General features: G+C 32.8%; 2 protein-coding genes and 1 long non-coding RNA gene across 3 annotated transcripts; all 3 read right to left on the bottom strand.

Moving 5' to 3' along the window:
- Nucleotides 1-2,644: 2,644 nt before the first annotated feature.
- On the bottom strand, nt 2,645-5,314 carry LOC126979196 (uncharacterized). Its single transcript, XR_007732778.1, has 3 exons — nt 3,831-5,314; nt 3,526-3,698; nt 2,645-3,411 (listed from the first exon to the last, which is right to left on the bottom strand). It is a non-coding gene; the product is annotated as an uncharacterized LOC126979196 (long non-coding RNA).
- Nucleotides 5,315-8,428: 3,114 nt separating this feature from the next.
- LOC126979195 (acyl-coenzyme A thioesterase 13-like) lies at nt 8,429-10,774 on the bottom strand. Its single transcript, XM_050828438.1, has 3 exons — nt 10,432-10,774; nt 9,615-9,802; nt 8,429-8,705 (listed from the first exon to the last, which is right to left on the bottom strand). Exons 1-3 carry the CDS (start codon nt 10,513-10,515, stop codon nt 8,549-8,551), a joined length of 429 nt encoding a protein of 142 aa, XP_050684395.1. The 5' UTR covers nt 10,516-10,774; the 3' UTR covers nt 8,429-8,548.
- A 1,657-nt stretch (nt 10,775-12,431) lies between these two features.
- LOC126978991 (uncharacterized) lies at nt 12,432-12,925 on the bottom strand. Its single transcript, XM_050828131.1, is given in 2 exon segments — nt 12,432-12,526; nt 12,529-12,925. Coding segments are annotated over 2 exon segments (492 nt in total).
- Nucleotides 12,926-15,106: the final 2,181 nt, after the last annotated feature.

Genomic DNA, 15,106 nt, shown 5'->3' with positions numbered 1-15,106 from the left:
AATAATGCAGCTTATGATAAAACTTATCAAAAATGGCGATTTGTAAGTAAAGAAAGATTTATGAGTATTTTAGTCGAGTGCGGGTAGACTCTCCCGGACTCCCCCTACTGTTATGAACATTCATTAATATGTACTTAAATAAATATATATGTAAATAAAAAAAAATTGTGTGTACACATTATACATACATATTTTGTATGCACGCAAGAAGTTATACTTCTTTGCCCTTCTAAGCAAAAATCATTAAAATGATTTATTATTCGTGCTATCCTACGTTTTTAGAAAGAACTTTTTTGTAAAAATCTTGTAAAGATGGCTTTGACAATTAATTATTAACTGTCTTATTCATAATGACTTCGCGGAGATTTGAAACATCGCTAATATACGCTTGTTAAAAAATGGTATTCATAATCGCATATTAGAGCTAAAACGCTCATAATCTATTCGATAAAGCTGACGTGACTTATAGTAGCTAGGATCCTTCTATAAACCTATTTTAAGCACTCGAACGCAAAAAAAACATGGCCGACATCGATCAGCTGTCTAGTATTTGACGTTAAATATTGTGTTGCATACCTAGCTTCCCGCTCAAAGTTGTTGGATATCCGTCATAGATTAAAAACAGATTGAAACAGAATTCAAAACTATGATTTTTGAAGTTTGACATATTTTGATATCGACTTTTGACAACTGACAAACCATTGACATTGTAAATATGTCTGTTTCCATTGACAGTGCCTCATTAAATTAGTTAAAATCATGTTTTTTTGTACGAAATGGCAACATTGCGTACTATAGAGACGTATTAGTTATGGGAGATTTATCTAACGAATATGAATAAGGAATTTTATCGAACGTTCGGTAGGCTTAAAACACGTTTTAACTAATATAGCTGTATACCTTCGTTTTATTATGAATAAGGCAGTACATAATTATTACGGCTGTATGGGCTTGAACTCTTTGCCTATCCTAATAATGGACGAAGGAACCAAAAAATATAAATAAATAAAACAAATAAATAACAAATGACGCGGTGGAGTACTGCTTGAATTTTAAAGTTGCGTTGCGGAAAAGGGCGGGAAACTTAAGATCGGTCGCACGTAATTTTAATAATTTTTCATTTTATTTTTAAATTTCATGTAAATATTTAGATATTTTGATCAGATAAGTTGTAGTTTGTATATATTTTAGTAGTTAGTTTTTATTAAAGTGTTAATTTGTGTAAATTTCATCCTATTGGTAAGTCTTCTTCTTTTTCTTCTTCACTTTTATATGATATGATGGACCCCCCGGATGATCCTGGGACAGCCCCTGATATAGGTCATGTAGTGACAATATCTAATAATGACGAAGGTAGCACGATGGATACAGATGGTTCTGTGTCTCAGACATCTAGTGGCCGTAAAACAGTGTCAGCTCGACCCAGAATATGCAGACACTGTAATAAAAGACGACGAAAACACCGTGGTGATAAAAAGGATATTAAGGAAAGCGATTGCAAATGTGTAGACATTAGTGACAAACAAATTCTTTCCAAAGTCGATTCCTGCAATAATTCTTCTATAGTAGTAGAGACCATACAAAAAAATAACACAGACACTCCACAACAGCCACAGCCCCCTGTTGCAAGGCTGTTATATAACTCATTAGATGCTGCTCCTTTTGTTGTACACATTCAGAAACAGTATTCATCTCCCGATGATAATGTTACTTTACATCCAGTTACATTTGGTCGTTTTCTCAAAAGAAATTCTATTAAAAATATTGTGAATGGAAGTTTAAAAAGGATAGGCCGGAATAGGTTATCTATTTCTTTTTCTAAGTACCAAGATGCAAATGACTTTGTTGAAAACAAAAATTTAGAAAATGAAAAATATAAGGCTTTTATTCCATCATTTTCTGTGAGTAGAATAGGAATAGTCAGAGGAGTACCAGCTGAGTGGTCTGAAGAGGAAATAAAAGATAATGTTTCTGTTCCTAGAATAAAACGAAAGATGATGATTGATGGACAAAACCATCTTAAATGTACTGAGTCTGTGGTATTTACTTTTGAAGGGCAGTTTTTGCCTAAACGAGTATATATGTGCTACACTTCTCTTACAGTAGACTTGTATGTATATCCTACTATTCAATGCTACAATTGTTGTCGGTTTGGTCATGTGAAATCTCAATGCAGATCTAAACCAAGATGTTTTAGATGTGGTCAAGGACATAGTGGTGACAACTGCTCTGTTCAAGATGATTTTATATCTTGTTGTTTATGTAAAGGTTCCCATATTGCAACTGATAAAAAATGTTTAGAATATGAAAGACAAAGAGCTATAAAGGAATCAATGGCTAAAAACTGTATTTCCTATTCAGAAGCTTCAAAGATACATCTATCTGTCTCTCGAATTTCATATGCAGATACATTACTCTCATCACCTAACATCACTCCTAATACTTTTCCAACCCAGCATCAACATTCAACACCTAAAGCTATAAACAATATTTCATATAAAAAAACTGTTTTTGTTAAACCAAAGCCTCCACCTACACTTAGCAAAGGATATGACAAATCTGCTCACCAAGAAATTTTAAGGGATTTTAATATTCCCCAACCCTCTAATGGATGTGCATTAATTAACAAAGTAAATGAAAATCCTTTGGAATCCTCAGTAATTGATTTAATTATTTCTCTTATAAAATCTCTTAGTCAATCGAATGAATTTTCACCGTCCAACGCTGCCTTATTAGTTTCTGCAATTACTCAAATTTATAAACCAAATAATGGACAAAGTTCTTCAATGGAATTGTCAAAGCATCACTCCTAAAAAAAAGTGATCTTATTTATTTATTAAATAAATATAAACCTTATATCTGTGCTCTTCAAGAGACATGGTTAAAACCAGGATCTTTATTTAAGATTCGTGGTTATTCATGTCTCAGAGAAGATCGTGTGGATGGGCATGGCGGAGTAGCCATGCTTGTGAAACACCCTCTTTCCTTTTCTCTCTTCTCTATTCCTTCTCACAGTAATGATTTTTCTATTATTGCTGCTTTAGTTGAAAATATCTGTTATGTATCTATTTATATACCTCATCCTTCTTCTGCAATCTTAAATGAAATTAAAGATATTATTTCCATTCTTCCGAAGCCTTTTATGATCCTTGGTGATTTTAACTGTCGCCATGAATCCTGGGGTTACTTATCTTCTAATAGTTATGGTAACACATTAATAGATATATTTGATTCAGTGAATTTGTGTATATTAAATGATGGTCGTCCTACACGACGTTCTCATCCTGACGAGGGCCCAAGTGCTCCAGATTTAACAGTCACTACACCTAATCTTGCTTCTTCTTTGTCCTGGGATCCATTACGATCTACTTTTGGTAGTGATCACTTCCCACTATTATTATCATTTCCAACCTGCAATAATAACAATAAAATATTACATAAAACTTATTCTCCTCGTTTAAAATATAAGCTTAATGATGTTGATTGGGATTTATATAAAGATCTAATAAAAAACAAAATTATTACACTTCCAAAAATTAATCCAGGTACAGAATCTCAGTGTGCAGATTCTTTAGCAAAAATCTTTATTGAGGTTGCCAATGAGATATTTCCAAGTAAAAATAGCTCTTTGGGTTTTATTCCTTCTCCTCCTTGGTGGGATAACGAATGTACTGAGGCAGTAAAGAGAAGAAAATATGCTGAAATTACATACCGTCAATGTTCCACTGATGAGAATTTTGAAATTCTTACAAAGAGTATGTCAGAAACTTCAAAATTTCTAAAGAAAAAGAAATTTGATGGCTGGAAAAATTTCTGCTATTCAATATCACCTGATGTCAAACCATCTCTTGTATGGCAAAATATAAGAAGGTTTAGATCTGCATACAAAGATTCATCTCCAAAATCAATCCCTTTTCATTTAGTTAATAGCTTTTTAGATAAATTGGCTCCACCTTTCGTTCCTGAAGACTTAATAATTGTTTACCCTGTAATAAATATAAATAATGATAACTGTTTTGGTTTAAACAGTATATTTTCTCTCACTGAACTAAAAGGTGTATTGTCTCATGTTAAGGATTCTGCTCCTGGGCTGGATGGTATTCCGTATTCCTTTATCTCTCATTTAGATGATGATGCTTTATTTTATTATTTATCTCTTATAAATTCCATAGTGACATCTAGTAACATCCCCTCCACGTGGAAACGTCAAGAAATAATTCCTTTACTGAAACCTAATAGGTGTTCTTCAGACCATTCTGCCTATCGCCCAATCGCACTTTCTTCTGTTTTGATGAAAATTACAGAACATCTTATAAAAAATCGTTTAGAATGGTTTCTTGAGCATAACGGTCTATTATGTGAATCCCAATTCGGCTTCAGACGTGGGAAAAGTACTATTGATAGCTTAAGTATATTCATTTCTGAAATTCAATTATCATTTTCAAATAATAAATCAGTAATAGCTGCGTTCTTAGATATAAATTGTGCCTATGATAATGTCGTAATAAGTATTTTAAAGAGTAAGCTTTTACAACTTAATATACCTCTGCTATTAACAAATTTTATCATAAACATGCTTTCCGAAAGATACATAACCCTGAAAGTAGATGACAGGAAGTCAATTACTCGACTTGTTTCAAAGGGCCTCCCCCAGGGATCAGTACTTAGCCCAACATTGTATAATATTTATACACACGATTTAAAATCATCACTTAATAGTGTAAATGTTCTTCAGTATGCTGATGATCTATTAATTTACTGTCGTGATATTTCTATTGAAAAAGCTAGTTCTTCTATAACACAACCGCTGATAAATTTAAAAACTTGGTTGGACTTAAACGGCCTTGATCTATCACCTGAAAAAAGTACAATAGTTTTATTCACGAGATCAAGAACTCCTCCTCCTATTTCTATATTTTATGAGGGTTATCAGATTCCAGTTAAAGATAATGTTAAGTTTTTGGGAATTGTCTTAGATTCGAAACTAACTGGTATCCCACATTGTGATTACCTAAATGCTAAATGTGAGCGTACTCTTAATATTTTAAGATGTCTGTCAGGTGTTTGGTGGGGTGCGCACCCTTTTTGCATGAAATTGTTATATAATGCTCTTATAAGAAGTATATTAGATTATGGTACATTCTTGCTGGAGCCTGGTAGTGTTAAGGCATTTAAAAAACTAGATCTCATACAGTCCAAAGCTTTACGAGTAGTTTCTGGTGCTATGCGGTCAAGTCCTATCAATGCTCTTCAAGTAGAATGTGGTGATCCTCCACTACATCTACGTCGTCAATATTTAGCAGACAAATTTATATTCCGATCTTTTCAGTTTCTTAACCACTCTCTTTATAACAAACTTCAGAAACTTTCTCATTATATAGATTCATCTGCATATTGGTCAAATAAAAAACCACCTTGTCTAATCAATAGTTTTAAGAAATTTATCGACATAAAAGCTCCTATTCATCGATCCATTAATTATCCTCTTTTCAGTACTAGCTTTGAAGCATTTATGTTGCTTCCAGAAATTAATTTTAACTCAGATTTAGATAAGCACGATATTAGTACAAATTTTTCATTTAATCTTCTTAAAAATACTGTTTGGGTTGATTACCATCATATTTACACAGACGCGTCTAAACATTCCTCCTCGGATCCCGTTGGTGTAGGTGTCTATCACGCTCAATTTAAAATATCACAGAAAATTAAACTTCCTCCGGAAACATCGGTGTTTACTGGGGAATGTTATGGTATTTTTAAGGCTATTGAATATATTATTCTATTTAAACTTCCAAAAACAATAATTTTCTCTGATTCAAAAAGTGCCTTACAGTCTCTCAATAGGTTCCCATTTAAATCAAAAAACATTTCTTCTGTTGCCATAGAAATAAGAAATCTATTAAATAAATGCAATCACTTTTGTCTTTCTGTGTTGTTTGTATGGATCCCCAGCCATAGCGACATTCCTGGTAATATAAAAGCAGACCAACTAGCTAATGAAGCCGTGGTCGATGGCGACATTTTCCCTTATAAAGTTTTTTGCCAGGATCTAGGTGCTCTACCTATAGTTCACCTTCAGGATTGTTGGAATAGACTTTGGACTGAAACTGGTCAATCAAAAGGCAGGAAATATTTTAACCTTCAGCCACTTATTTCATTTAAACCATGGTTTTTCCGTGCCAAATGCAATAAGTTAGTATGTTCTTCTATCATAAGAATGCGTTTGGGTCATGTTTGCACTCCTGTTCATCTTAATAGATTAGGCATTGTATCTACTGACATGTGTGAATGTGAATCCAATAAATGTGATCTAGATCACATTTTCTTTTCATGTTCTCTATACGACCGCTCCTCATTCCTGAATGATCTAATATCTCTTAATGTTCCTTTTCCTACCTGTATATCCTGTCTAATTATGTATCCATGTAAATTTTATAAAATATTGTCATCTTTCATTCTTCAGAATCATATTAAAGTTTAAATATTTGTAATGTTGTGTAAGTAGCAAGTATATATATGTATATTTATGAAATTTTTAATATCCGTTTCAATCCTCTTTCTACTTATCTGATCCTTTCCCGTGTTCCGTATCCTTTTTTAACTTAGTTTCCCAATCTTTTAATTTCCGTTATTGGCAAAAAGTAAACGCTATTGCGAAAAGATGAAAAAAAAAAAAAAAAAAAAAAAAAAAAAAAAAAAAAAAAAAAAAAAAAAAAACAAATGACGCAAACGTCAGAAAATTTTAGGAACCAACTTCAACCTGTTACTTTTGTGTTACATCTTAAAATTTGACTCTCATGTTTTCTTAACGCGCCTAAAGAAGTATAACTTCAATAAATAATTATGTTACCTTAAGATATAGACACACAATAAACTAGCGTATAGATGAACAAAGCGTTTGCACGCTTGAGATGAACATCTCTAACGGCGATACAGTAAGATAGAAAAGGTAAGCGAATCTATTACTGTAACCAATTTAGTTATAATTTTGAACAATATAAAACCACAAGCTAATCGCTAACTTCAGCCGGTGGTCTTCCGTATGGCTTTCTCATTGTGGATTCAGGTCATGATGGCCTGTGCAGTCGTGTGTTGTTCGCGGCAGAGGCCGTAGTCGAGGCAAGTGAGACCAGAATGACTTTTCATTTATCTTTTCAGATCGACAAAATTGTGAGCAACTGTTTTCCTTGCCCATCAAAGAATTTTAATTCATTTACTTTCACCAAGGTTATTCAAATATTTTTATCCAAAATAGGATTTGTCTATTTTCCGTGGTGTGAGACAGAGACGATACAGTCGTTGCAAAGTCTGTCTCTCTTACTCGAACCATATGCGTTGCGTTTCGAAACCTATAATGATATGATTTTAGTGGGTTTTTTTTTCGTAGTAATTACTAATTTATTAAATAATAGTAGGTACTATATATAGTTCTTTGAAGTACAAATTAAAGGTTTGCTTGGTGTTTTCGTAAAAATAAACTGTTTAAAATGTGTTATGACCGCACCTCCATTCATGTTTGACTGGAGTACATTTTTTTAATTCGTTCTTGCGAACAGGCTATAGCCAGGAGTCTTACTGCCTCGTATTTAATATTTTCATTTTCGGTATTTCATTTCAGTATTTTGTTTTACAAAAAAGTCCAATAAAGCAGAATACTTACATCTCAATTTTCATCAATTCAAGTTTTTCCTTTCTCTGTATGTTTTATATTTTTAAGTTATTAAAAAAAATTATTCACTCTCCGCTAAGGAAGAAACAACTTTTTTTAATCACTCAATTTGACACATAAGCTATCCAATGAATGAACGAACTAAAACCGTTTGCGATTCAATTTCCGACTTGATTTGACGTCAATCTAAATTGGATAGCTCTAATGACGTCGTGGTTTTGTATTTATTGCTGATGAAATTCTATCAATAGGGATGGGTAAATAAGAATATTTACAAAATAAACTTAGGTATTACTTTTTTCACAGAAATTTATCCTTTGCATTTGTTTTTTTTTTATGATAATAAGGGACGAGACGAGCAGGACGTTCAGCTGATGGTAATTGATACGCCATGCCCATTACAATGCAGTGCCGCTCAGGATTCTCACAAAACCCAAAAATTCGGAGCGGCACTACAATTGCGCTTGTCACCTTGAGACATAAGATATTAAGCCTCATTTGCCCAGTAATTTCACTAGCTACGGCGCCCTTCAGACCGAAATACAGTAATGCTTACACATTACTGCATCACGCCAGAAATAGGCGCCGTTGTGGTACCCATAATCTAGCTGGCTTCCTGTGCAAAGGAGCCTCCCACTAGTAAGCCAAGGTGGTTAAACATGCATTTGCACTTCGTTTATTTGATATGTTTTTTTATAATACATTAGAATTGGTAGACAATTTATCAATATTCTATTTAGTGGTTACTTTAAAAATAAATTATATCAAGATTTTTAGTTATTTACTTAAGTCCATAAAAAATTAACATATTTAATAATTTTCACTACTATTTTCATTTCTTCAGTATTGATTTTTTAGTTATTACAGCATATTTAATAATTAAATGCCAATGTACTTGGTGTGTCTGCCTGTCGCCAATACTTCATTATTGTTTTTGTTTCTAACTTCAACTTCTAAGAATGCAATTTTCTTTCCTAATTTTTTAGTTAGCGCTTCAACTTCAACATAATCACCCTCTTTGGCTGCACTCATGTAACTGAAAACAAAATTATAACATGACATTATTTGACATTAGGCGGACATTAACTTATGGACCACATTAGACGGAAAAGCATATTGTACACAAATGTTTAAGTTGGTCTTGAAAAAAGAAAAGCTATTTGTATATATATTATGACTTTTGTACAATTCTGTTATTTCTATCATCTAATTTGAATATTATTTATAATCCATTCTATCTGAGAGTACTCTGAAGTAAGGGTAAGGTAGTAAATACTATAATTTGTATAAGTTGGAAAAAAAAACTATCAAATCCCGTCTAACATATTATAATAAGTCCATGAAGTTCGTTTTTCATTCATCCGTTTTTTAGTAGGTTGAAAAAAAATCTCTTTATCTGAGAATGGTTTTTATATTGTTTTTTTATTAACCTAAGGTAAATTTTATTACAATTATTAAATATATTTACTTATATTAAAGTCTGACTATAATAATTAAACATGGGAAATTATTATTAAAAATGTAAACCTCAACCAGGTGGTCTTTTGCTATAGGAAGTGGTGCAGTCTTGAGCCACAGGTATGAAATTAATAGATAAAAACTGCACTAAATCCTAGATTGCATCAATTATACTATTTATGAGGCGAGTGCCAAAAAGAAAAAGAAAAAGTGCCCAAAGAGCTGCAAGAAATGTACATAAATACCACGAAAATCAAAACTCGCTTTAAAAGATACTTCCTGAAAAAAGAATAGAATTTGGAACAAAAGAATTGAATGGCTAGGTACCCAGATAAACCGGTGAGGTTTTTGTGGTACTTATTTTATAAAAATATATGTATTTGTTCTGTATTGGCCAATAAAAAAAATAAAAAAAAGGAGTGCATGGGCAATGGGCTCCAAAGACATATTTCATAAAGAGTTTGAGCCTTCAGTGAATTTAACATACCTTATACTGAGATCAATTGATACACCTCTTGTTTCAATTTTTTCATTTGTAGTTAATGCATAGGTAGATATAGCATCAACAAGATGAGATATGAAACCTCCATGAAGAGTTCCTCTTTGATTCAAATGTTCAGGGCCTACCTGAAACTCTGTTACTAGTTTTCCATTTGTGCAGCATACAACCTTCAACTATAAAAGACATATAAAAGACTATATAAGACATTTAACAAGTTAAGATCAATTTTGAAATAAAATTTTCTTATTCATCATCATTTTAATAATAAATGGGTTGATGATGTAATAATGCTGATGCTAAGCAAAAAATTAACAATTATATTTTTAGATTTATGAGATTGCATGGAACTACATTCCCTGAAATGTGCGACTTGTTTGGTAATTGGTTGACTATTACAGTTTTTTTTTTCAATACAAGTATTGACTTTGATTTGAATCTAGTCTGGAAGAAATTAAAGAGCATTAAGTTATTCAATTATATATTTAACAAGATCAGTTAGATAACATTTTACAGAGAATGAGATATAAGATCATATATTTCGCCCCAGAGATTGGAACATAATAATGAATAAAGGAAAACAAGATAATGTAAATCATTTAAATTAAATAAAAAATGAAATGAACATCCAAAAGCACTTCTTTTACCCCTATTTAAATATTTAAAATTATTGCATTGTGTAATTATTGCTAGCATTCACTCAACTCAATTTAAGGCAGATTGCCTCAATTATTGATATGTGCTAAACAGTAATTATGAAATGGTATACAAAAGCAGGTGTCAGGAAGTAGAATAGAACAATTACCTTACGTAAGTTTTGATCAAAACATTTAGTAGTAGCAATTGTTTTAGTAAAGAGTTCAGCAACTTTAGCTGCTTTGTTACACATATCTATTGTTTCACAGAAGTAGGTACCTATTATTTAATTTAATAGTACTATTTCATTCGTAGTAGATATCTAATTGGTATTACTATACTTCATCACTTGGAGGCTGTGTAATTGTGCATTACATTGTTATTTAATAATATTTACAATATAATATACAGAGGTAGATTTGATTAGGTATATAACCAGGTAATATATGTATATAATTATATATAATTTAATCTAGATATGTACATAGCGCAATACGTAACTAAATTTATTTAAAATTTCGTAATATGTTGTATTTTTTTTCTTCGTCCGTAACTAACAACAGGCAAAGGGTTTAACCCCTTACAGCCAAGCCCCTGGCGTTCCTTATTTTGAAAGGTCTTCGCACTAATACATGCACTAATGCACAAGAATTTTTTTTCAGACTTTCGAGTCTGATGCTAGTCGACGTTTTTGTCTTGCTATCTAGTCGACGTTTTTCATTTCATTTCACTGTACTGCACGAATCCTGCTAAAACTGCAACAAGTAATGAGATACCATCCAACAAAACATAATTATCTTCGAGAAAAACAAAACTTTATGACAATTTTATTTGTAAGGCCGTTACACTTTTTACAGGTCAAGTCATTATCAGGTTCTTGATTTTCTCTTTTATTCTTATTTATTGATGAAAGAGTAAAATGTTCCTGGGATTCTGCCATTTTATTTGACTGATTATTATTTTCACTTTATATTCTATTCATAATTAATTAATACAATTCGCACATTTCAAATTTTCACTCATCAAAAAAAAGAATTGACAATAAGAAATTAAAGGTTATATTATTATTAGCACATATCAATATGACGTTGTTCGAACCCTTTGCCTGCCCTATTAATGGGCAAATGTCAGACTGAAAACTTATTTATTATTTATTGCATAGTAGTAATAAATAAGCAAATTATACACTAGGAGATTTTCAAAAAATATTACTGAGCATATTGAAACGTTTTTTTACAGCCATAAAATAATAATGACTTAAAAAATTGTTTCAATTGATTTTTTTACTGAATGTTACTTCCGTCAGACAAAATTTTTAAGTTACCCCCAAGTCGCGCCTAAAGAAGTTTTCCTTTAAAACAACAAAAATACGACGTGGCATTGAACCAAGCAATGTCAGACAATTTCGATTGGGATTTAGTTCCATACTCAAACTCTACAAAGGTTTTGTCGAACAAAACCTTCGTACATTTATTTTTAACTGGAGTTGCGTTTGTTGGAGACTTTCTTTTTAACGATTTATCACTAATTTTCAAAAGCGTTTAAACCCATACTAATTGCAGGCAAGTCTAGGACGATAATACGGATTTAGGGAACACCTGATAAGACATTTGACGGTGTTGGCCGTATGTTAAGGGTCATTACCATGAAAGATGCAGGATTTTTTTATGGAATAGGAGACAAACGTGCGTACGGGTCACCTGGTGTTAGGTGATCACCGCCGCGCACAATAACTTGCAACACCTTCACGGAAACACCGCACAAGGAAGCCCATTCCACAGCTTTGTAGCACGTGGAAGAAAGCTTCTAGAAAACCGCACTATGGAGGACCACCACACATACAGATGGTGGGGATGATATCCTAACTTGTGGTGTGTCCTGCGAAGGTGGAATTTGGCGACAGGAATCAGGTTAAACAGCTCTTCGGGACACTCCCCTTGATAAATGCGGTAGAAGACACTCAATGAAGCGACATCTCTACGCAACGCCAAGTGATCCAGCCGCACTGGGTCCCCGACAACTCAAGCTGCTCTACGTTGCACGCGGTCAAATGGATCGAGCTGATACTGGAGTGAGCCAGACCAGAGATGACAGCAATACTCCATGTGTGATATTGCAGCCATCGTGCTTATCCTCCTCCTCTCTACGTCTAACACAGCGCTTTCCGTCTCAATTTACCATGTTTAATTTTGTATCATATGAGAATAACACTTTTTTCCATTTTCATACCTTCCAATCAACATATTTTTTCCCTAAAATAAACGCTTCTGTCAGTGTTGCTTGGCAAGGAGCGGTACCATTCGAAAAACCCTCTCAAACTATTTAGCTTCCACCAATCATCGGCAAACCAGTTTTACCGAGACGTTTCTAGGATCACCAGGCGAAAAACCTTCATTTTTAATCTGGTTGGAGCCTTTAAATGGGTCTTGTTTAGCAACTCGTACGATTAGCATATCTTCTTTGGGCGATGTTTTTCTCGGTCGAGTAATTCTAAGAACATTTTCAATAGCTCCGTGTCTTCTTTAATGGTCAATGGCATTAATTACTTTCCTTACAGAATAATTCAAATGGTCAGCTATTCTCTTGTACTTCCACTTTTTATCGAAATGCAAATCAACAATTGTTTATATAGTTGAAGCATCACTATTTTTATTTCTGCCCATTTTTAACAAAACTTACTGTACACAAAATCCCAATTTGATGTTCTTTTGGCGCCAAATCGGTAGGAAAAGTGAAGAAAGAAGTTGTTTTTATAATTTCAAAAATGGAACGAACCATGGATGTTTTTCTAAATTGTTTCTAATTAGCCGTCCAAGCGGTTAGTAACATAAAATACACCTATACAGGTTTAAACTCTTTTTTTGATTAAAAATTATATGTACTTTGGCTTTTTGCATATTTTAAGAATATTTAAATAGGGTGGCTCTATTCTTGTATGATTATTAAAAATTAGTTTTACATATTTTTAACGAAATTTGCACGTTAATTTTATATTTCCAGAATTGATGTGAAGTGTTTCTAATTATATGTCCACCACTGTTATGTTATTTAAGATTATTGTGACACATTTGAAATGGACAAAAATAAAACACCTTGATCATAATAGCCAAAATTCGTTAAAAATGGAGACAATCAGCTTTTTTAATTTTAGTGCCCATAATTTCTGAGGAACATGGAATGGAAATTTTTCTGCTTTTTCTGATGACGTTTACGATCTAGCTTATCATCCTGTTTCGGCTTGACGTTAAATTTTGGGACATCCTGTATATATTATACCTTCGTAATTTTTAGTTTATGGTTAAGATATTGATTTTTTTATTAATTATCAACTACATCACAGTATTATGGTACAACACACTAGCTTTTAAGTTTTATTTATGAGAAAATTTCAATTAATTAGTTGAGGATTTTTTTCCAACGCCGTTCTAAAATTTATTAGGTTTACGGCGCCAGTGATAAAAAAAGTTTATGTAATTTTTTTTTCTATAAAATAAAATTATGTACCGATATTGATTATGATTCATGTGCCGTAAATTTTAGTATGAATGCTGAGTTTACATGTGCACTTATTTCAAATCAAAGTCACTTTATTCGTGTAGGTCACGGAAACGACACTTATGAATGCCAATTTTTTTTTTATATTATTGAATCTACCGCTACTTCGTAAAGGGCTGAGCTAATGAGAAGAAATAGCAAGAAACTCATTGCCACTCTTTTAAATCAAGATTTACATTTTCATTGTTTTACATTGTTATGCAACAAAATATGCTCAATCGTCAAATAGTCAATGCCTTACACGAGTAAGTCAAAAAAGTAAATGAAAATTAATACAAAACAACAGTTACTGAGTACAGTAGTTGCATCATCCACCGTAAATATAGGTATTTTGCGAGCATTTTATAAGCGATTATTAAAAAATATATAAATATATATATATCAAATAACCTTCAAGAATCTGAAGCACAGCTTCCGACAACAGGATCATCCTGCCACAAGTTGCGCGCGTTCACGAGCATGACGCATGGGCCAGCCATCGCCTCCCTCGACCATATTTTAGGGAAGAGGACGACCCGTCCCATATCGTCGCCACAAGCAGTGACATTTAAGCGAGCATGACGAAGCCTGTTACGAGAACTTAACCAAACAACAATAAATAATAATCTTAATCTACATAATTATGCAATACTCACCAAATACCTCTACGTACCATTTGAAAATTCTGCTTAAGTTTGTTATTAATATTATATATAACTAGCTGACCCAGCAAACGTTGTATTGCCGATATTAAAATCGCGATACAAAAGTAATAGTTGATCGTGAAAATTTGAACTTGTATGTATTTTTTAATGCTGACTCATAATCAAACAAATTAAAAAAAAATGTCAAAAAAAATCGTGTGGACCACCCTTAACATTTAGGGGGATGAAAAATAGATGTTGGCCGATTCTCAGACCTACTCAATATGCTCACAAAATTTCATGAGAATCGGTCAAGCCGTTTCGGAGGAGTACGGGAACGAACTTTGTGACACGAGAATTTTATATATAAGATTAACAGAATTTATAATTATTTATATTATATTACGATATTTTAGGGAAGCGAAAGACCCGCCCCACGTCGCCGCCACAAGCAGTGACATTTTTTTTTATTGACAACTTTTACACACATTATCTTGCCCCAAACTAGGCATAGCCTGTACTATGGGTACAAGACAACGATATATTTAATACAGTATACTAACTTAAACATACATAAATACATATAAACATCCATGACTCGGAAACAAACATCCATATTCATCATATAAATGATTGCACCTACCGGGATTCGAACCCGGGACCTCT

Source organism: Leptidea sinapis, chromosome Z (genome assembly GCF_905404315.1).
Source record: "Leptidea sinapis chromosome Z, ilLepSina1.1, whole genome shotgun sequence".
Taxonomy (NCBI): domain Eukaryota; kingdom Metazoa; phylum Arthropoda; class Insecta; order Lepidoptera; family Pieridae; genus Leptidea; species Leptidea sinapis.
This window is presented reverse-complemented; position numbering and strand designations above follow the sequence as displayed.

Coding starts and splice junctions, on each gene's coding strand:
- LOC126979195 (XM_050828438.1), bottom strand. CDS start 10,515: ATGTGTAACAAAGCAGCTAAAGTTGCTGAACTCTTTACTAAAACAATT. Junction 9,803..10,431: donor TTGATCAAAACTTACGTAAG/GTAATTGTTCTA, acceptor TGTCTTTTATAG/TTGAAGGTTGTATGCTGCAC. Junction 8,706..9,614: donor TCAATTGATCTCAGTATAAG/GTATGTTAAATT, acceptor TTTTGTTTTCAG/TTACATGAGTGCAGCCAAAG.